Consider the following 22,583-nt stretch of genomic DNA (forward strand, 5'->3'; position numbering starts at 1 on the left):
ACCTAATAAATTGACAGTTTTGTTCAGTATAATTCCTCAATATATTCATGGTATTTCTATATCAGACCAACATTTGTCACATTATTGGCCAGAAGGGCTATTTTATTGAAATGGAAAGATGCCTCTGCTCCCACTTTGATACAATGGTTCTCTCAGGTGATGTTATGCCTTAGTTTGGAGAAAATTAGGTCAAACTTTTGATCCTTGATTTGACTTTGAGAAAAGGTGGGGTTCTTTTGCCCGCTGCTACCATTTGATCTGAGTTAATTAAGGTGGTCCCCTTCTGATTCTTGTGTAATTGGTTTTGGTTGGTGGATTGATGTTTATTGTTTATGGAAGCTTGTATGGCGTATAGCTCTGGGCTTGTGCTCCCAATGGTTTTTTTTCTCGTTTTTTTTTGGTTAGTAGATTTTTTTTGTTTTAGTTAGTAGGGGTTCTTTTTTCCAGAAAAATATTAGTTTTAACATTTTGTCTTTTCTTATTATTATTGGTATACTGTTTAGCTTGGTTAATTAGTTATTTGATAGTTCAACTCTTATTGCATATATTGATATGTTGATTTGACTACTTTAATGTATTTTTTGTAGATTTTCAATAATAATTAATAAAAAGATTTAAAAAGAAAGACTTATAGTGGACTGAAAAGCTTGAGTATATAGACATTAAGGAAGTGGATGTGCTGGAGATTTGGAAAGCATCAAGTTGGATCAGTCACCAGGACTGGACGAAATGTACCCCAGGCTACTGTGGGAGGCGAGGGAGGAGATTGCTGAGCCTCTGGCAATGATCTTTGCATCATCAATGGGGATGGGAGAGATTCCGGAGCATTGGAAGGCTGCAGATGTTGTTCTCTTATTCAAGAAAGGGAGTAGAGATAGCCCAGGAAATTATAAAACAGTGAGTCTTACTTCAGTGGTTGGTAAGTTGATGGAGAAGATCCTGAGAGGCAGGATTTATGAACATTTGGAGAGGATTAATAAGATTAGGAATAGTCAGCATGGCTTTGTCAAAGGCAGGTCATGCCTTACGAGCCAGATTGAATTTTTTGAGGATGTGACTAAACATATTGAAGAAGGTAAAGCAGTAGATGTAGTGTATATGGATTTTAGCAAGGCATTTGATAAGGTACCTCTGCAAAGCTTATTGAGAAAATAAGTAGTCATGGGATCCAGAATTCGATTGTGCACAGAAGACAAAGTGTGGTTGTAGACAGGTCATATTCTGCATGGAGGTTGGTGACCAGTGGTGTGCATCAGGGATCTGCTCTGGAACCTCTTCTCTTCGTGATTTTTATAAATGACCTGGATGAGGAAGTGGAGGGATGGGTTAGTAAATTTGCTGATGACCCAAAAGTTGGGGATGTTGTGGATAGTGTGGAGGGCTGTCAGCAAGACATCGATAGGATGCAAAGCTGGGTTGTGAAGTGACAGATGGAGTTCAACCCAGATATGTGTGAGGTGGTTCATTTTGCTGGGTCAAATATGATGGCAGGATATAGTATGAATGGTAAGTGTGGAGGATCAGAGGGATCTTGGGGTCTGAGTCCATAGGAAACTCAAAGCTGCTACGCAGGTTGATTCTGTGGTTAAGAAGGCATACGGTGCATTGGCCTTCATCAGTCGTGGGATTGAGTTCAAGAACCGTGAGGTAATGTTACAGCTATATTGGACCCTGGTCAGACCCCACTTGGAGTACTGTGCTCAATTCTGGTCGCCTCACTACAGGAAGGACATGGAAAACATAGAAAGGGTGCAGAGGAGATTTCCAAGGATGTTGCCTGGATTGGGGAGCATGCCTTATGAGAATAGGTTGAGTGATCTTTGCTCTTTCTTCTGTGAGTGATGGAGGTTGAGAGGTGACCTGATAGAGGTGTATAAGGTGTGGATAGTGAGAGGCTTTTTCCCAGGGCTGAAATGGCTAACACGAGAGGGCACAGTTTTAAGGTGCTTGGAAGTAGGTACAGAGGAGATGTCAGGGTTAATTAAGCTTTTTATGCAGAGAGTGGTGAGTTCATGGAATGGGCTGCCGGCGATTGTGGTGGAGGTAAATACAATAGGGTCTTTTAAGAGACTTCTGGATAGGTACATGGAGCTTAGGAAAATAGAGGGCTATGGGTAACCCTAGATAACTTCTAAAGTAAGTACATGTTCGGCACAGTGTTGTTGTCCGAAGGGCCTGTATTGTGATGTAGGTTTTCTATGTTCTATGTTTCTATGACATGACTCAGTGTTGTATCTAAAGTCAGAGGTGTACAGGGTAAACAGGAAGGGAGCCAATACAGTCCCCTGTGGAGCCCAGTGCTGCGTATAGCCATGTCTGACACACAGCTCTGAAGCCGCACATATTGTGGTCTGCCAGTTATACTTTTAGATGACATACCTTTAAAGTGAGAGGCGGTAGGTTTAAAGGAGATGTGTCGGATAAGGTTGTTTTTACACAGGGAGTGGTTCATGCCAGGGCTATGGTAGGAGCTGGTAGGATTCGGACAACCAGCAAAAGAGCCGGGACATGACCTAGGCTGAGAGCTAACCCATCCAGCCCAGCGGAACCACCATTTTTCCTTGCCAACGACCACTTGTTAGAAAATAAAATGGACTTGCTGAGACTGAGAACGAATGCACAGAAAATCTTAAAAGAGAATGTCCTGATGTCCACGCCAACAAGCCTTGGGCCTGATTGATCCATGCCAACAGGCCTTGGTCCTGATTGATCCATGCTAACAGGCCTTGGGACTGATTAGTCTACGTCAACAGGCCTCGGGCCTGATTAATCCATGCTAACAGGCCTTGGGACTGATTGGTCTATGTCAACAGGCCTCGGGCCTGATTGATCCATGCCAACAGGCCTTGGGACTGATTGGTCTATGTCAACAGCCCTCGGGCCTGATTGATCCGTGCCAACAGGCCTTGGGACTGATTGGTCTATGTCAACAGGTCTTGGGCCTGATTGGTCCATACCAACCAAGATGTCCTTCCATACTGGTCCCATTTGCCAGGGTTCGGCCCATAATCTATTAAATCTCACCTACCCACGTTCTATGAATGTCCATGAACAAGTTAACCCATGCATGGGCTACAAATGCAATCATAAAGGTAAAGCTTCCTGATTTTCCTCTGCAGTTTTCCCAAAACCCAAATTCCTATCCCATGGACATCAGGACATTCTCTTTTAAAGTTTTCTGTGCGTTCGTTCTCAGTCTCAGCAAGTGCATTTTATTTTCTAGTGAGTGGTCGTTGGCAAGGAAAAGTGGTGGTGCCGCTGGGCTGGGTGGGTTAGCTCTGAGCTTAGGTCAGGTCCTGACTCTTCTGCTGCATTTCCGTTCCCTCTCACACTGCCTGCATCTGCTGCTCCCTCGACTGAGCTGCCAAGGCCAGGACGCTGTCGTGGGGTCTGACGTTTGTACAAACCCTAGTCCGTTGAGCACCGCTATTAACTCAGTTGTCAGCAGGTTAAAAGTAATTTTGTCTAAGAGTTCAGTGGCACTGTAGTTGTGGAGTGGACTGAAATCTCTGGCTAGAAACTTTGAAACACTATCTAAGGATTTAAATCTGGCTCCATTTTTGGAAGCTGGAGAAGCCGCCATGTCTCTGTGCTCCCATTTAAAAAATAATTTTTAAGGTAATTTGCACAAGTAATGGACAATCTTTGATGTCGAATGTGGTCATGGACATCAAATGTGTGGAGTTTGAATTTCAGGATGTGGTTAACATGATTTCTCTTTGATCTGCCTGATTGTGCAGTTGTCTGATGACCACAACCAGCAGCTTGTCGAGTGGTCACTGCCTGGTAAAGAACTTAAATCATTTCTTCATTAAAAAAGGGTTCAGTTGAAGAAATGTTATCAAATTCTAATCAGCACCACCTGCAGCATCTAACAGTTGCACTACCAACTCACCAGGCCACAGATTTAACAGATTGGTTGCAGATCTTATATAACTTACCTTGTACAAAGCCATGCTGACTATCCTTAATCAGTCCCTGTCTACCCAAATGTTTATGTATCCAGTCCCTTAGAATACCTTCCAGTAACTTTCCCACTGCTGGTTTATTCTTAATGCCTTTCTTAAACAACAGAACTACATTGGCTAGTCTTCAATCCTTCGGCACCTCATCCGTGGCTAAGGATGTGTTAAATATCTCTGTTAGGGCCCCTGGAATTTCTGCACCAGACTCCCACGTAGTCTGAAAGAACACTTTCTCAGGCCCTGGTGATTTATCCGCCTTAAGTTGCCTCAAGACAGCAAACACCTGCTCCCCTGTAATTTGTACAGAGTCCATGATCTTGCAGCTGCTTTGTGTCTCTCCTGCACACTCTGTGTCTGTCTTCCAAGTAAATACAGACACAAGAATTGACTTAAGAGCTACCCCATCTCTTTCAGCTCCGTGCAAAGATTACCACCTTATCTTCCAGAGGACGATTTGACAAACTCCCATTCTGTCCTCTTACAGTATGGGAGTCCAAGTCAATATGTGTAAAGATAAAATCACCTACTATCACAACTTTATATTTCTTGCAATAGTCTACAAGCTCTCTACAAATTCGCTGCTCTAAATCTTACGGACTGTTGGGTAGTCTATAATATAATCCCATTAATATGGTCATACATTTCTTACCTTTCTTATTCCTCAGTTATTGACATGTCCATACGTTTCTTATCCCTCTCTTAACCCGCTGTAAGTTCAATCTAACCTTTCCCTCTTACAGAGCTCTTTATTTTCTTTCTTGCATTTAAGAGTGTCTTGAATGTCCCTGATGTACCTATCTCTATCACCACCCATGCACCCACCACAATCTGTGTAAAAAAATCCTCCCCCTAACTTCTAAACTTCCCTCCAATCCCCTTAATGTTATGCCTCCTCTTATTAGTCATTTCTGCTCTGGGAACAAGTCAGGTTGTCCATTCGATCTGTGCCTCTTATCATCTTGTACACCTCAATCAAGTCACCTCTCATCCTCCTGTTGTGTTAGGAAGTGTTAGAATAGGGTTTAAATAGTTATCTTTTTCTTGTCTCTTTATGCTTGCTTATGTCAAAGTTCAAAGTAAATTTATTATCAAAATACATATACATCACCATATACTACCCTGAGATTCATTTTCTTGCAGGCCTTTACAGTAGTACCGAGAAATACAATAGAATCAGTGAAAGACTACACACAAAGATTGACAGGCGGCTAATGTCCATAAGAAGACAAGCTGTGCAAATGCAGATAAAAATAATAACATTAGTAAATAAATAATACTGAGAGCATGAGCTACAGAATTCTTGAAAGTGAGTCTGCAGGTTGCGGAATCAGCTCAGAGTTAAGGAGATCCACACTGGTTCAGGAGCCTGATGGTTGAGGGTGCTAATTGTGATAAAAGACATGGGAGCAGAATTCGGCCATTCCGTCCCTCATTCTATCATAGCTGATTTATCATCCCTCTTAACCACATTCTCCTTGTAACCTTTGATGTCCTTACTAATCACCTCCCATTTCACAGACCTTGACACCACGCTTCTAGCATCAACATCGTATGCCCACAACCTATTAAGCCTTTGGAATGTGGGAGGTGGCTCTATGTCTTAACTAAAGGTAAGATGATGCCGTCAAGCAGCGACAATATTTTGTGTGTGCAGCTCTAAAGGGAATGATCAGATATTTCCATTTAGCACCACTGCTTCTGAAATCCACAGTCACAGCCATGGGTAGAATTAGAAGTGGTAGAGGCGGGTTCGATTTTGTCATTTAAAGTTAAGTTGGATAGGTATATGGACAGGAAAGAAATGGAGGGTTATGGGCTGAGTGCAGGTCGGTGGGACTAGGTGAGAGTAAGCGTTCAGCACGGACTAGAAGGGCCGAGATGGCCTGTTTCTGTGCTGTAATGGTTATATGGTTATATATGAAACTGGAGCAAACCCACACAGTCATGGGGAGAACATATAACCTCCGCGCAGACAGCGGTGGGACAGGCGGACGTGTTAGCAACATTTAAATGCCACCCAGATGGATAGAAAAGGTGTAGTAGGCTATGGAGCAAACAGGGGCTTATGGGACTAGCTCACAGTCAGGATGGACCAGTTAGCACAAAGGGCCTGTATCCCTGCTGTAGGACACTATGTCTCCAATAGGTAGGGTAGCATAGAGGTTAGTGCCACGTTTTTCAGTGCTAGCCACCCAGGTTCCATATCCATTGCTGTTTGTAGAAGCTCATGAAATTGTGGATGACATGAAGATTGGGGGCATAGTGGACAGTGAGGAGGATTTCTAAAGCTTGAAGCTGGATCTGGACCAGTTGTAGGGAAAATCTGAATAGGTTGGGACTTTGGAGCTTTAGAACTGAAATGTTATGATGAGGTTGTATAAGGCATTGGTGAGGCCGACTCTGGAGTATTGTGTTCAGTTTTGGTCACCAAATTACAGGAAGGATATTAATAAGGTTGAAAGAGTGCAGAGAAGGTTTACAAGGATGTTGTCGGGACTTGAGAAACTCACTTACAGAGAAAGGTTGAATAGATTAGGACTTTATTCCCCGGAGCATAGAAGAATGAGGGGAGACTTGATAGAGGTATATAAAATTATGATGGGTATAGATAGAGTGAATGCAAGCAGGCTTTTTCCACTGAGGCAAGGGGAGAAAAAAACCAGAGGACATGGGTTAAGGGTGAAGGGGGAAAAGTTTAAAGGGAACATGCGGGGGGGGGGCTTCTTCACACTGAGAGTAGTGGGAGTATGGAATGAGCTGCCAGACGATGTGGTAAATGCGGGTTCTTTTTTAACATTTAAGAATAAATTGGACAGATACATGGATGGGAGGTGTATGGAGGGATATGGTCCGTGTGCAGGTCAGTGGGACTAGGCAGAAAATGGTTTGGCACAGCCAAGAAGGGCCAAAAGGCCTGTTTCTGTGCTGTAGTTTTTCTATAGTTTCTATTCCTGTTTCTTTATTCTCTGGACCATGGGAAAATGAGCAGAGATTTGATAGAGGCGTACAACATTATGAGGGGTATAGATAGGGTGGCGGGGTGGAGATACGTCTCTACCAAAGGAGGTGTAAAGTGCTCTTTCCCTTCACTAGCCTGCAGCCCACCCCTGGGCAAGGTGTAGCACCTGCTTAGCCCTTGATCACAGTCACATGAAAGCATGGGAGCAGGTGGTGGATGGCTGTACGAGCAGCTGGTGCGCATCACAAGCCCTGCGGGACCTTTTCCACTCAGAGGGTGGGGTCAGTGTGGAAGTGGTGGATGCAGGCTAAATTGCAACATTTAAGAGAAACTCGGATAGGTACATGGATGGGAAGCGTACAGGGGCTACGGCCCAGGTGCTGGTCAATGGGACTAGGCAGAAGAACAGTTTGACATGAACTAGATGGGCTGAAGGGCCTTGTTTTTTGCTGTACTGCTCTATGACTCTAATCATTTGATCTTTGTCATTAACCTTTTTGTTAATGTTCTCAACACCCTCTGCATGTTCTCAACTCATTCTGAGTTTTCACTTTGTGGATGTTTTCTCTCTGAGTGCTTTCATTTGCTTTGAAGTGTAACCCCATTTCTAGATAGCTTGCTTTCTTGACGCAGACCTCAGATGCTTTACTAACTGACACTTAAGTACTTGGCGTTGTACGTTGAGCCCAATGCAGCACTGGCACCCGCCTACCGCCATCAAGGATATACATACAGAAAGGTGCCATAAAGGGGCCAGTAACATCATGAAGGATCCCACCCACCCTGCTCGTGGACTGTTGATCCCACTCCCATCAGGGAGGAGGCCTCGTAGCATCCACATCAAGACCACCAGAGTCAAAACTAGTTACTTTCTCCAAGCAGTGATGCTGATCAAGACATCCATCCACTGACCCACCCTCCGCACCCCTCAACCATTTCCTGTCAGTCACCTTGTGTACAGATGCTTCTGTGCTGAGTGTCATGTTATGAACATACACTCAAGCTTTGTATATAAGCCACCTTATGTATTTATAATTACTGTGTTTTTATCTTATTGTGTTTTTTATGCTGCTTTGGATGTGGAGTAACAGTTATTTTGTTCTCTTTTACACTTGTGACAAAAAAACTGTCTTGGATCTGGAATCTTAAATAACCCAGCTTCGCATGAGTGGAACGTCCAAGAGGTTCAATGAAAAGAAGACACAAAACCAGCTTTTGTTGACAGAAGGAGTGATGAGCACATGTTCAGAATCAAACTTAGATGTCAACCATCTTCTCAAAATCCCCCAAGTTACTATTCTAACCGAAGGGGATAACTTCACTCACCTCAACTCTAAATGGATTCCACCACCTACAGAAACAAGAGAAAATCTGCAGATGCTGGAAATCCGAGCAACACACACAAAATGCTGGAGGAACTCAGCAGGCCAGGCAGCGTCTATGGAAAAGAGTACAGTCGACGTTTCTGGCCGAAACCCTTCGGCAGGACTGGACTCACTTTCAAGGACTCTACAACTCATGTTCTCAGTATTATTTATTTACTTCTTTATTTGTTATTGGCACATTTTGTCAAATATTCGATGTTTGTCAGTCTTTGTTTATGTCCATATTTTTATAAATTCTATTGTATTTATTTATTTTCCTGTAAATGGCTGCAAGGGAATTAATCTTAAGGCAGTATATGGTGACATATACGTACTTTGCTAATAAATTTACCTTGAAAATTGAAGAACGATGCAGTCTCCAAGAGATGAGGAAGAATTCCTTCAGCTCGAAGTTGGCAGATCTGTGGAATTCATTGCCACAGATGGCTGTGGAGGTCAGGTCAATAGGTATATTTGAGGCAGGGATTGGTAGGGGACAAGGCAGGAACCAGGTATTGATAGTAGATGATCAGCCATGATCTCAGAATGGTGGTGCAGGCTCGAAGGGCCGAATGGGCTACTTCTGCACCTATTGTCTATTGTCTATTGTCTATTGATTAGTCAGACCATCAAAGGTTATAGGGAGAAGGTAGGAGAATGGGATCGAGAGGGATAATAAATCAGCGATGATGGAATTGCGGAGTAGATTCAATGGTCCGGATGTCATAATTCTACACCTAAGTCTTATGATTGTATAACAACAGGGGTGCCACAGTAGTGTAGCGGTTAGCACGACTCTGTTACGGCCAGGAGCGTGGGAGTTTAGAGTTCATTTCTGCTGACGTCTGTAAGTAAGTTTGTACGTTTCTTCCCATGTGTATGGGTTTCCTCCAGGTGCTCCGGTTTCCTCCCACAGTACAAAAACTTAGTAGGTTAATTAGTCATTGTGAATTGTCTCGTGATTCGGCTAGGATTAAGTTGATGGGTTGCTAGGTGGCATGGCTTGAAGGGGCCAGAAGGGCCTGCTCCCCCTGTGTCTCTAAATAGAACAAACAGTAGCTTACTCGGAATAATGCTGCAGGCTTCCTTAAAGGACATATTTTGGTTATCAGGAAAATCTGACCCCATCTAGTTATGTTTGTTGTATGTTGATGTAGTAGTCAGACAGGGCACTGGTGGCAGCAACAGGAAAGCACTGAAGCACGGCTGTTTTTATGGATGGTTCTCCAGCTGACTGACAGATAGGAGTGCCGATATAATTATCCACACGCTTCCCTGCCAAGAGGCTCTTAATAAGTTATGCGACAGAAATTGAAGAAGCCGCAGTGACTAGCTGGCACAGATGGCAGCATTGCAAGTAATATGCGCTCTGACGTTATAACCTTGTAGATGAGGGGTATGTTACTTTTCAGTAAAACTGCCATTTCCTGCTCTACAAGAAGGCAAATGTTTAATTTTCCATTCATAACCCACTAACTGCTGCTCACAACAGTTAAAACGACTTCCTGCTGCACTACATTGCAGTACATAACTCTTGTAGCCTAAATGGTACGATAAGGCAAGCTCTTCAAAGGTAAAATGAAAATACAAATTCCAAATATGCACTCAATTGCCAGTTTATTAGGTACATCTATACACATGTATGTTAATAGAAACCATAGAAAAACTACAGCACAGAAACAGGCCTTTTGGCCCTTCTTGGCTGTGCCAAACCATTTTCTGCCTAGTCCCACTGACCTGCTCACGGACCATATCCCTCCATACACCTGCCATCTATGTGTCTGTCCAATTTATTCTTAAATGTTAAAAAAGAACCCACATTTACCACCTCGTGTGGCAGCTCATTCCACACTCCCACCACTCTCTGTGTGAAGAAGCCTCCCCCACATCCCCCATGTTCCCTTTAAACTTTTCCCCCTTCACCCTTAACCCATGTCCTCTGGTTTTTTTCTCCCCTTGCCTCAGTGGAAAAAGCCTGCTTGCATTCACTCTATCTATACCCATCATAATTTTATATACCTCTATCAAATCTCCCCTCATTCTTCTACGCTCCAAGGAATAAAGTCCTAACCTGTTCAACCTTTCTCTATAACTGAGTTTCTCAAGTCCCGGCAACATCCTTGTAAACCTTCTCTGCACTCTTTCAACCTTATTAATATCCTTCCTGTAATTTGGTGACCAAAACTGAACACAATACTCCAGATTCGGCCTCACCAATGCCTCATACAACCTCATCATAACATTCCAGCTCTTATACTCAATACTTTGATTAATAAAGGCCAATGTACCAAAAGCTCTCTGTATGACCCTATCTACCTGTGATGCCACTTTTAGGGAATTTTGTATCTGTACTCCCAGATCCCTCTGTTCTACTGCACTCCTCAGTGCCCTACCATTTACCTTTTATGTTCTACCTTGGTTTGTCCTTCCAAAGTGCAATACCTCACACTTGTCTGTATTAAACTGCAGCTGCCATTTTTTAGCCCATTTTTCCAGCTGGTCCGAATCCCTCTGCAAGCTTTGAAAACCTTCCTCACTGTCCACTACACCTCCAATCTTTGAATCATCAGCAAATTTGTTGATCCAATTTACCACATTATCATCCAGATCATTGATATAGATGACAAATAACAATGGACCCAGCACTGATCCCAGTGACACACCACTAGTCACAGGCCTCCACTCTGAGAAGCAATCCTCTACTAGCACTCTTTGGCTTCTTCCGTTGAGCCAATGTCTAATCTAATTTACCACCTCTCCATGTATAGCTAGCGACTGAATTTTCCTAACTAACCTCCCATGCGGGACCTTGTCAAAGGCCTTACTGAAGTCCACGTAGACAACATCCACTGCCTTCCCTTCAGCCACTCTCCTCGAAAAACTACAGTAGATTGGTCAAACATGACCTACCATGCACAAAGCCATGTTGACTCTCCCTAATAAGTCCCTGTCTATCCAAACGCTTGTAGATTCTGTCTCTTAGTACTCCCTCCAATAACTTACCCACTACCGACGTCAAATTTACCGGCCTATAATTTCCCGGATTACTTTTTGATCCTTTTTTGAACAACGGAACAATATGAGCCATTCTCCAATCCTCCGGCACCTCACCCATAGACACCGACATCTTAAATATATCTGCCAGGGCCCTCGCAATTTCAACACTTGTCTCCTTCAACGTCCGAGGGAATACCATGTCAGGTCCTGGGGATTTATCCACTTTAATTTGCCTCAAGATAGCAAGCACCTCCTCCTTTTCAATCTGTGCAGTTTCTATGATCTCACTACTTGTTTCCCTTAATTCCATAGACCTCATGCCAATTTCCTTAGTAAACACAGATGCAAAAAATCCATTTAAGATCTCCCTCATTTCTTTTGGTTCCGTACATAGCCGACCACTCTGATCTTCAAGAGGACCAATTTTATCCCTTACAATCCTTTTACTCTTAATATACCTGTAAAAGCTCTTTGGATTATCCTTCACTTTGACTGCCAAGGCAACCTCATGTCTTCTTTTAGCCCTCCTGATTTCCTTCTTAAGTATTTTCTTGCACTTTTTATACTCCTCAAGCACCTTATTTTCTCCCTGTTTCCTATACATGTCATACAACTCTCTCTTCTTCTTTATCAGAGTTGCAATATCCCTTGAGAACCAAGGTTCCTTATTCCTATTCACTTTGCCTTTAATCCTGACAGCAACATACAAGCTCTGCACTCTCAAAATTTCTCCTTTGAAGGCCTCCCACTTACCAATCACATCCTTGCCAGAGAACAACCTGTCCTAATCCATGCATTTTAGATCCTTTCTCATTTCTTCAGATTTGGCCTTTTTCCAGTTTAGAACCTCAACCCTAGGACCAGATCTATCTTTATCCATGATCAAGTTGAAACTAATGGTGTTATGATCACTGGAACCAAAGTGCCCCTTTACACAGACGTCCGTCACTTGTCCTGACTTGTTTCCTCATAGGAGATCTAATATTGCATCCCCTCTAGTTGGTACCTCTATATATTGATTTAGAAAACTTTCCTGAACAGATTTTACAAACTCTAACCCATCTAGACCCCTAACAGTATGGGAGTCCCAATCAATATGTGGAAAATTAAAATCCCCTACCATCACAACTTTATGTTTCCTGCAGTTGCCTGCTATCTCTCTGCAGATTTGCTCCTCCAATTCTCTTTGACTATTTGGTGGTCTATAATACAACCCCACTAATGTTGCCATACCTTTCCTGTTTCTCAGCTCCACCCATAAGGACTCAGTAGACAAGCCCTCTAATCTGTCCTGCCTGAGCACTGCTGTAACATTTTCCCTGACAAGCAATGCGACCCCCCCAAATGCAGATTTCTAATCAGCCAGTCATGTGGCAGCAACAATGCATTAAAGCATGCAGACATGGTCATTATTAGACACCTCCTGTACCTAATAAGGTGACCTCTCAGTGTTTGTTCGTGGTCTTCTGTTGCTGTAGCCCATCCACTTCATGGTTCGACATGTCGTGCGTTCAGAGATACTCTTCTGCACACCACTGTGGTAACGCGTACTTATTTGACTTACTGTCGCCTTCCAGTCAGCTTGATCCAGTCTGGCTATTCTCCTCTGACCTCTCTCATTAACAAGGCATTTTTTCCCACAGGATTGCCACTCACTGGATGCCTCTTGTTTTCTGTAAACTCTTGTGTGTGAAAATCCCAGGAGACCATCAGTTTCTGAGATACTCAAACCACCCCGACTGGCACCAGCAATCATTCCACGGTCAAAGTCACCTAAATCACGTTTCTTCCCCATTCAGATATTTATTCTGACAACAACTGAACCTCTTGACCATGTCTGCAAGTTTTAATGCATTGAGTTGCTGCCACATGACTGGCTGGTTAGAAATCTGCATTAACATACAGGTGTACAGATGTACCTAATAAAGTGGCCACTGAGTGTGCAGATTGCTTATAGTAATTTATAAGATATTTTAGGTATTGCACTGTATTGCTGCTGCAAAATAACAAATTTACAACATGTCAGCGGTAATAATCCTGATCCTGATTCTGAACATCATAGCAGTTCTACACCACAAATTGTCCTTTCAAAGTTCATCCTCAATGAATTCAACCTGACCATATTATACAGCCTCTAAAAGATCTTGTCATGTACAATATCAGATGCAGGACGAGATTCTACCAATCCTATCCTTTATTTGGATAATATCAAAAAACAGAGCTCCTTTTGATTGACAGTGACCATAAAGTCTTGTAACGTACCATTTCACACTTTAGACTAACTTATATCGCTCAGGCAATAAGCAATGCACGTGGTATATAATGAAAACTGGAAAGAGCATTTATTGTTAAAGAAAAGTGAAAAGCACTATTCATTTAAATCAGGGTTCCCAGCCTTTTTAATGCCATGGACACCTACCATTAGCGGAGGGGTCTACGGTTACATTGGGAAACCCTGATTTAAGAGATGAAGGCATGTTTTACAGAGGGATATTATCAGTTTAGTATGGAACAAATTTAGATTTCAGCTGAGCACAATACCTTTTAAACTTTGCAGGGAGTGGTGGAGGCCGGGGCCTTGATGAATCGGACATTTTTGTTGTGTCCTTACTCAGTGTCTTTCTCCTGTCTTCACTTACAAAGAGCTCAGATGGAGTTGTGTAGGTGATCGTATTTTGGGCATGTGCGTGAAAGTACGGCTGTTTCCAGTAAAAATCCAAATTCTCATATATACAATTTTCATCTGAAATTGGCTCAAACGTATTGATGTTGTTTTCGAAGGTTCCCGATCTGTATCTTTGATTGGTATTTAACAGGGGATGATGAATGTTCTCATTAAGCTTACTTGGAAATTCAGTCCAGTCCATTTTTCTCTCTGAAGGATGAAGACCGCAAAAGAATGGCTGCCTTCTTGTCACCATAAAATCCTTTTTTGCAGGTTTGTCTGCCTGTGACTTCCCTTTGGGAGACACCATGGAGTATGATGGAGAGGAATTGTTGTGGAACCTCCTGTTCTGCGGACCTGTTTTCTTTGCCGTCCTCTTGTAATTCTGCGAAGGGAAGGTGTTGGAATTACTGTCCATTCTGGAATTTCCTCAGGAGATTTCCATTGCTACTTCACCATATCATGGTACCAGCAACGGTACACTTTATTTGAAAGAGTCCTCAACTGGAAGGCAATTTGGCTCCGAATAGATCTAGTCAACGTCAGCAGATTAACAAGAAAGGCTGGTGGCTATCTTCAAATAAGTCCTTGAGAATGGACATTCCTTCAGTGCAAACGGATCATTTTTATACACAGTCATCAACAAGGGGGAGAGAAGATGTACCAGCTGAGGTCGTGTTTCTGAAATCCTTGTGTTTCCCGTCCATAACTCTGCCTTTATGCTTCACACTGCAAATACGCTTAACGCCAATGCGTTTCTGGTAGAGTTATGGGTGATTCTTCAACGACAACCCTTCATGACCTGCAGCTCTCCAGCAGTACCTCGGCAGTTTGTTTCGATCTTCCTTCCCCACTTTAACTGTTTTACTTTCACATAACGTAACACGGGCCTACATGTAACGGGCTGGAGCGAGGCTTCTGATAGTGCTAGGGCTTCCTGCACTCTGGTTAAAGTGGTTCTCTATGGCATCCAATGAATATACTTACTGAAACTCTGAGAGCTTTCCTCTGGCGTCATTGCTGAAATATTGATTATCATTTGCAAAATCAAATGTGCTCTTTTCCGGTACATCTCATGTTTCGCATTCATAAAATGCATCTCCTCAGAGCTGCGCAGATGTTCAAAAGTTCTGCAATAGTGCAAAGCCTCAGTAACAGCTTAAATTTGAAGTTTTCAGTTTTTCTTTACTTTCACCCATAGAGAGTGAAATAAACACTTTACTACTTCCTTCGATATGTTCTTAAACCACAAAACTGAATTTTTTACAAAGCAGGTGTTATATTTTTTTTAAATACTCAGGACATCTTCAAGGAGCGGTGTCTCAGAAAGGCAGCGTCCAATATTAAGGACCCCCAGCACCCAGGGCATGCCCTTTTCTTACCATCAGGCAGGAGGTACAGAAGCCTGAAGGCACACACTCAGTGATTCAGGAACAGCTTCTTCCCCTCTGCCATCTGATTCCTAAATGGACATTGAACCCTTAGACACTACCTCACTTTTTTTTAATATACAGTATTTCTGTTTTTGCACGTTTTTTAAAATCTATTCAAAATACATATACTGTAATTGATTTTCTTATTTATTATTATTATTTTATTTTTTTTCTCTGCTAGATTATGTGTTGCATTGAACTGCTGCTGCTAAGTTAACAAATTTCACATCACATGCCAGTGATAATAAATCTGATTCTGATTCTGATTCTAAATTCTTTTCGAGGATATACAACACAATGTTGATTCAGTGGCCAATTTATTAGATAGACCCGAACACCTGCTCGTTAATGCAAATATCTAATCTGCCAATCGTGTGGCAGTAACTCAGTGCACAAAAGCATGCAGACAGGGTCAAGAGGTTCAGTGGTTCTTGAGATTAAACATCAGAAAGGGGAAGAAATGTGATCTAAGTGACTTTGACTGTGGAATGATTGTTGGTGCCAGACGAGGTGGTTTGAGAATCTCAGAAACTGCTGATCTCCTGGGATTTTCAGGCAAACAGTCTCTAGAGTTTACAGAGAATGGTTCAAGAAACAAAAACATCCAGTAAACAGCAGTTTTGTAGGTGAAAATACCTTGATAATGAGAGAGGTCAGAGGAGAATGGCTAGACTGGTACTAGTACTGTAGTAATTTTATGTATTGCACTGTACTGCGGCCTCAAAAAAATACAAATTTCATGACATATGTGAGTGATGATAAACCTGATTCTGATCTGGGTCTCTATTGTGGACTGAGAGTGGGAAGGGGGCAGGGTGAGGGGAATCATGGCTGGGAAAAGGGGAAGGGAGAGGGGAGGGAGCGGGAATGCCAGAGAGACATTTGTAGTTGTCAATAAGCCATGTGTTTGAAATCAAGTGACCTTTCCTGGTGGGGTGTGTCTGCACCTGTGCCATTCCCCTCTCTGCCCTGGCATACCTTCTCTGCCACCTGTCGCACACTCCTCCCACGGCGCTCCACCCTCAGCATTCCCAATATCCTTTGCTCCCACCATTCTCTGCTCCACATTGACAAATACAGTACTGTGCAAAAGTCTTAGACATCCTAGTTATATATATATGTGCCTATGACTCTGGCACAGTACAGTACATTAACAGCACAGGAACAGTCAGATTTAAGAACACGTTTACTCTATATTACCCGATACAATGATTATGGAGTTGTCAAATGAATCACAGCAGTCAATCTTGATAATTCAGCCAAAAATTTGAAGAATTAATATGTTTAGATGCTGTAGGAATCATGGAGCCAAAGCCATTTGTATTCTCCAAGACCCAGTGTACCACAATGTCTCCTATTATTGGCATACCTGCTGTTAAACGGGTGAATATGGGAGCTGTGAGAAGGAAATCATTTTCCTCCCAGACACAAAAAACACTAATATTAAAGATAAATGTACTTGCATGACGTGTGTGTGTGTGTGTGTGTGTGTGTGTGCACATGCGCGCGTATGTATGAGAGAGAGAGAGATTAGGCTGGATGGCTATTATAAGGGGGCATAATTTAAAGGTGATTGGAGGAAAGTATAAGGGGGATGTCAGAAGTGATGTTTTTACACAGAGAGTGGTGGGTGTGTGAAACCATGGTGGTGGTAGAAGCAGATTCTGTACATTAAGGGCATTTAAGAAACTCTGAGACACCGAGTAGGAGGGACATGGCCAAAGTGGTTAAGGCATTCCACTAGCGATCTGAAGATCGTGAGTTCGAGCCCCAGCCAAGGCAGCATGTTATGTCCTTGAGCAAGGCACTTAATCACACAGTGTTCTGTGACGACACTGGTGCCAAGCTATATCGGCCCTTGTCCTTCCCTTGGACAACATTGGTGTCATGGAGAGGGGAGACTTGCAGCATGGGCAACTGCCGGTCTTCCATACAAACTTGCCCAGGCCTGCACCCTGGAGAGTGAAGACTTTCCAGGCGCAGATCCATGGTCTCGCAAGACTAACGGATGCCTTTAGATGTAGGAGGGAGGGATTAGATTGATGGAACCAATTGCTGTGATGAATAGAACACTCCCAGTCCTAAAGTTCCTCTTGTGTGGAGAGAATTCAACATGATGAAGGATTCAACATTCTTTCATCTAAAATTCCTCAACCTGCATATTTCCCACCGAGGCAGCTGGGCCTGTAGAGCGTTTTTCAGCACTTTATTCATGTTGACGAAGATGCACTTTCCATTTGTCATTAGAGTTATTAATTCAAGAGCGACATCATCCCCTGATCAACAGATTAATGCAAATGAGGACCTAATAAAATTATTTATTGAGTGTAAATGCCACGGGAATTTGTAACATTATCAGATCTTATTACAGTAAAATTATACCCACAAGCTTCCAGCCGTATAATGTTAAAATAAGCTTGTATTATATTACTAAGCTGCCATTTTACCTTTAGCTTTGAAAGAAAACCTCAACTGCATTCACAGTAACGATAGTGTAGTGGTTAGTGTGATGCTGTTACAGCTTGGGGTGTCAAAGTTCAAAGTAAATTTTATTATCAAAGTACATACTCTGTATGTCACCATATACAACCCTGAGATTAATTTTCCTGCGGGCATACCCAGCAAATCTATTGAATAGTAATGAATGCAGGATCAATGAAAGGCAGAGTTCAGAGTTCAATTCAATGTCACCTGTAAGGTGTTTTCTACGCTTGCCCCTTGAATCGCGCTGGTTTCCTCCGGGTGCTTTGGTTTCCTCCCACATTCTAAAGGTGTACCGGTTAGGAGGTTAATTGGTCATTGTAGCTTGTCCTGTGATTAGGGTAGGGTTAGATAGGTGAGTGTTTGGGCAGAGTGGCTTGTTGGGCTGTATCTATAATAATATATAAATATAATTCAACTTAATTACACCATCTAATACATTTGTATTGAAATTGCTTTTAGTAAAATAGCAAATGGATTGGGATGTAATTCCAAAATGATAATAAAATTGTCAGATTATTCCACAGTTCAGTAGATGGGTCATCAATTATAAATCAGCAACTTTGCTTTGCTATAAATAAATAATTAACAAATGAGTTGTAAGCTTCAATTTGCTAATCTTTCCTACGTGACTTTCTTAGTGTCTATATGGCTTACCGTTTTGTATACTTATTCAATAAAAAGATTTAAAAAGAAAGAAAGACTTTCTTGTCATTTATATTGTTTATGGTTGGGCGGTTCTCTGCACATTTGCACTTTGTCTATCACATGGGGTGCACACTACTATTGGTGAACAGGGTGAAGTAAGACCAAACTGCATTGTAGGAAGTAGAGTGAATAGACGGGAAAGGCCACACCAACACCACATTTTAAAAATGCACTTATTTCATTTTGGGCTTTATTCCCTGGAGCGTAGGAGAATGAGGGGAGATTTGCTGGGGCCAAGTGCAAGCAGGCTTTTTCCACTGAAGTTGCGCGAGCTGCGTGAGACCAGATTTAGAGCTCAAGGGTTAAGGATGAAAGGTAAAATGTTTAAGGACATCCTGAGTTACAAAGAAGGCACAACAGCAGCTACTTGTCATTAGGAGTTGAGGAGATTTGTTACGTTACCAAAGACGCTCACAAACTTCTACAGATATACCATGGAGAGAATTCTAACTGGTTGCATCTCCGTCTGGTATGGGGGCGGGGTGTGCAGAGTGCATCTCTGTTTGGTACGGGGGGGTGCAGGGTGCATCTCCGTCTGGTACGGGGGGGGTGCGTGCAGAGTGCTTCTCCGTCTGGTACGGGGGGGCGTGCAGAGTGCATCTCTGTTTGGTACGGGGGGGTGCAGAGTGCTTCTCCGTCTGGTACGGGGGGGGTGCGTGCAGAGTGCATCTCCGTCTGGTACGGGGGGGGCGCGTGCAGAGTGCTTCTCCATCTGGTACGGGGGGGGCGTGCAGAGTGCATCTCCGTCTGGTACGGGGAGGGAGGGCGTGCAGAGTGCTTCTCCGTCTGGTATGGGGGGGGGTGTGCAGAGTGCATCTCCGTCTGGTATGGGGGGGTGCAGAGTGCATCTCCGTCTGGTACGGGGGCGGGGGTGCAGAGTGCATCTCTGTCTGGTACGGGGGGGTGCAGAGTGCATCTCCGTCTGGTATGGGGGCGCGTGCAGAGTGCATCTCCGTCTGGTACGGGAGCGGGGGTGCAGAGTGCATCTCCATCTGGTACGGGGGGGGGTGCAGAGTGCATCTCCGTCTGGTACGGGGGTGGGGGGGTGCAGAGTGCATCTCCATCTGGTACGGGGGGGGGTTGCAGAGTGCATCTCTGTCTGGTATGGGGGCGGGGGTGCAGAGTGCATCTCTGTCTGGTACAGGGGTGTGGGGAGGCCACTGCGCAGGATTGAATTAACCTGCAGAACATTGTAAACTCACTTACTGATTCAGGAAAAGCTTCTTCCCCTCTGCCATTAGATTTCTAAATGGATACTGAACCCATGAACATCACGTCAGAACTTCTTTTTCTATTTTTGCACTACTTATTTAATTTAATTTAAAATATATATATACTTACTGTAAATCACAGTTATTATTATTATTATTGCAAGGTATTGCTGCTGCATTTCAAAAGAATGCACGATATTTGTCAGTGATCTTACACCTGTCTCTGATTCTGGGAGGTTGGTGAGAGTGTGGGATGAGCTGCCAGCGAAATGGTGGATACAGCTTTGTTTTCAACATTTAAGAGAAGTTTGGATAGGTACATTGACTGGAAGCGTATGGAAGGCTCTGGTCCTTGTGCAGGTTGATGGGAGTAGGCAGATTAATAGTTCTGCATAGACTAGATGGGCCAAAGGGCCTGTTTGTGTCCTGTCGTGTTCTATGTCTATCTGAATCACAGAATCTGCAAAAGAATTCAAATTGAACCTCAGTTTACAACACATGAAGATGGAATGTGAAATGCAAATCAAAACTAAATTTAAAATAGGAATAAAATTAATGATTGAGATCACAGTAAAAGAGTAGAGGATAGTCGGTTAGTTTGCACAGTGAGGTTTGAGTACTTACGACTGGAGGTATAGTACCTTAAGTGCTGGGGTGGAGATACATCTCTACCAAAGGAGGTGTAAGGTTCTCCTTCCCTCCGTTAGTCGCAGGCCACCCTTGGGCAAGGTGTAGCCCCACCTTCCCTGGATCAGGGTCACGTGAAGCCATGGGAACAGGTGGTGGATGGTCGTATGAGCAGCTGGTGCATAGCACAGGTCCTCAGGATGCGACCACTGACGCCAGGCAGACAATCTCTGAAGAGTATAGATATTGGCTGGGGTCACCCGTCTTGTAAAGACACTGCCCAGAAGAAGGCAATGGCAAACCAGTTCTGTAGAAAAATTTGCCAAGAACAATCATGGTCAAGAAAAGACTATTATTGCCCATGTCATGTGACATGGCACATAACAAACGAATGAACGATATGGTATCTGTACTTATCCAGATTATTCCTCTGGTATTTCATTTACTGGCATTAAACAAATACTTCAAGTTCAAGATTATTGTCAATCAACCATACAACATCTATACAACTAAACAAAATATCGTTCCTGAAGGGCCAAGGTGCAAAATATGTACACACGCAGTACACATATAGTTACGATCCAACACATACAGTCACAAAATAATATTAACATGGCCCTGAGTGGCATGGCCTGCAGATTGATGCAGCATCTTCAATACGTCGGTTGGTAGGGAAAGGTGGAATTCAGCTTGCTTTCCTATGGAAGCGAGGAAAATAGGAAACTACAATGCCCAGATTACTTCCCCAGAATTAACCCACTCTTTCTATCTGTAATCTTAAACCAGGCTTCCAAAGATGGAGCTAAGCTGGCTGCCCGAAAGAAGGTGGGTCCCTATTGGCTTGTTCGGGCAGTAGTCTGACTACATGATGTGCTGCTTGGACAGGGACTGAGCAGAGAACTCTCCGTTTCTGGGCGGGGTAAGCAATACAGAAGAGAGATATTTAAGGGATGATCATTTCACCTCTGCCATGGACCAGTGAAAGGAAGAGTGTAAAAACTCAGAACCAACAGATGCTCCAAAGATCTCATCCCAGGGAGAGGAAGGGTCACCACCTAGAAGACACAGGAGGTTGTGTGGTGAAGGCCATGGAGGCCACAGGGCCAAGCAACGTGGTGACGTGATCTTGAAGCTGACACCAAGAAGATGGGCTGCACCTGAGATAGCTGAAAGACTGGTCCAGGACAGAGGGTTCTGGTGAGATGCTCTTTGTGGCCTCTGCCCTGGTAGGGGTGATCGGATTAAGTAATTAAGTAAAGTGATCAGAATCAGCATCAGGTTTAATATCACTGGCATATGTCATGAAATTTGTTTTTTTTGTAGCAGAAGTACATTGCAATACAGAATAAATAAAAGCATTATTATTATTGTAAAATACAGTAAGAAGTATGTACATATATATATATTTATATCTGTATTAATCTATATATAAGTTAAATTATGTAAGTAGGGCAAAAAGAAATAAAAAGTGGTGAGGTAGTGTTCGTTGGTTCAATGTCCATTCAGAAATCCAATGGAAGCTGTTTCTGAATTGTTGAGTGAGTGCCTTCAGGCTCCTTTACCTCCTCCTTGACAGTAGCAATGAGAAGAGGGCAGGTCCAGGGTGATGGGGTCCTTAAGGATGGATGCTGCGCACTTGAGCATCGCTCCTTGAAGATGCCCTGGACACTGGGCAGGTTAGAGCCCGTGATGGAGCTGACTAAGTTTACAACTTTCAGCAACTAATTTGAATCCTGTCCAGTGCCCCCCCTTTGTGTGTCCATTCCAGGGCAGCTCACTCACCTTTGGGCCCCACCGGACACTCGACTCTCACCTGTGGCGCCAAGTAGTAGTCAGCAGACACACCCTGGTACTCTGCTCCGACAGGCAGGCTCAACTGGGTGAGGATAGCTGGTGGCCTGATTTTATAGTGAGACAGGGGCATGCCTGAACTAGCATGTGAAGTCAGCTCTGGTGGACTAGGCGATGAAATCAGCAGCCAGGAAAGCGGTTTTGTAACTCTTCGTGGAGAGTGAAGGGCATGACAAGGTACCGAAGAGGTCATGGTCATCTACTGCAAACAAGGAAGACCCCAGTTGTGATGACTGGTCATACTGCTGGACCCTGCCTTCTGAGATTGAGAAAGTGGAACTGTCCCAGTTCAACATCTTCTCCACTTTAAGCAACCTGCTGC

General features: G+C 43.4%; 1 protein-coding gene across 1 annotated transcript in view; it reads right to left on the minus strand.

Annotated features, from left to right (window-relative positions):
• peak3 (PEAK family member 3) overlaps window positions 1-15,259 on the minus strand; it is a 96,375-nt gene extending 81,116 nt beyond the window's left edge. The window contains exon 1 of the mRNA XM_063032136.1: window positions 13,827-15,259. Within this exon, the coding sequence (XP_062888206.1) occupies window positions 13,827-14,368 (542 nt within the window). The 5' untranslated portion in view covers window positions 14,369-15,259. The remainder of the gene's footprint in view (window positions 1-13,826) is intronic.
• Between the last annotated feature and the right edge of the window lie 7,324 nt (window positions 15,260-22,583).

Source organism: Mobula hypostoma, chromosome 24 (assembly GCF_963921235.1).
Source record: "Mobula hypostoma chromosome 24, sMobHyp1.1, whole genome shotgun sequence".
Lineage (NCBI taxonomy): Eukaryota > Metazoa > Chordata > Chondrichthyes > Myliobatiformes > Myliobatidae > Mobula > Mobula hypostoma.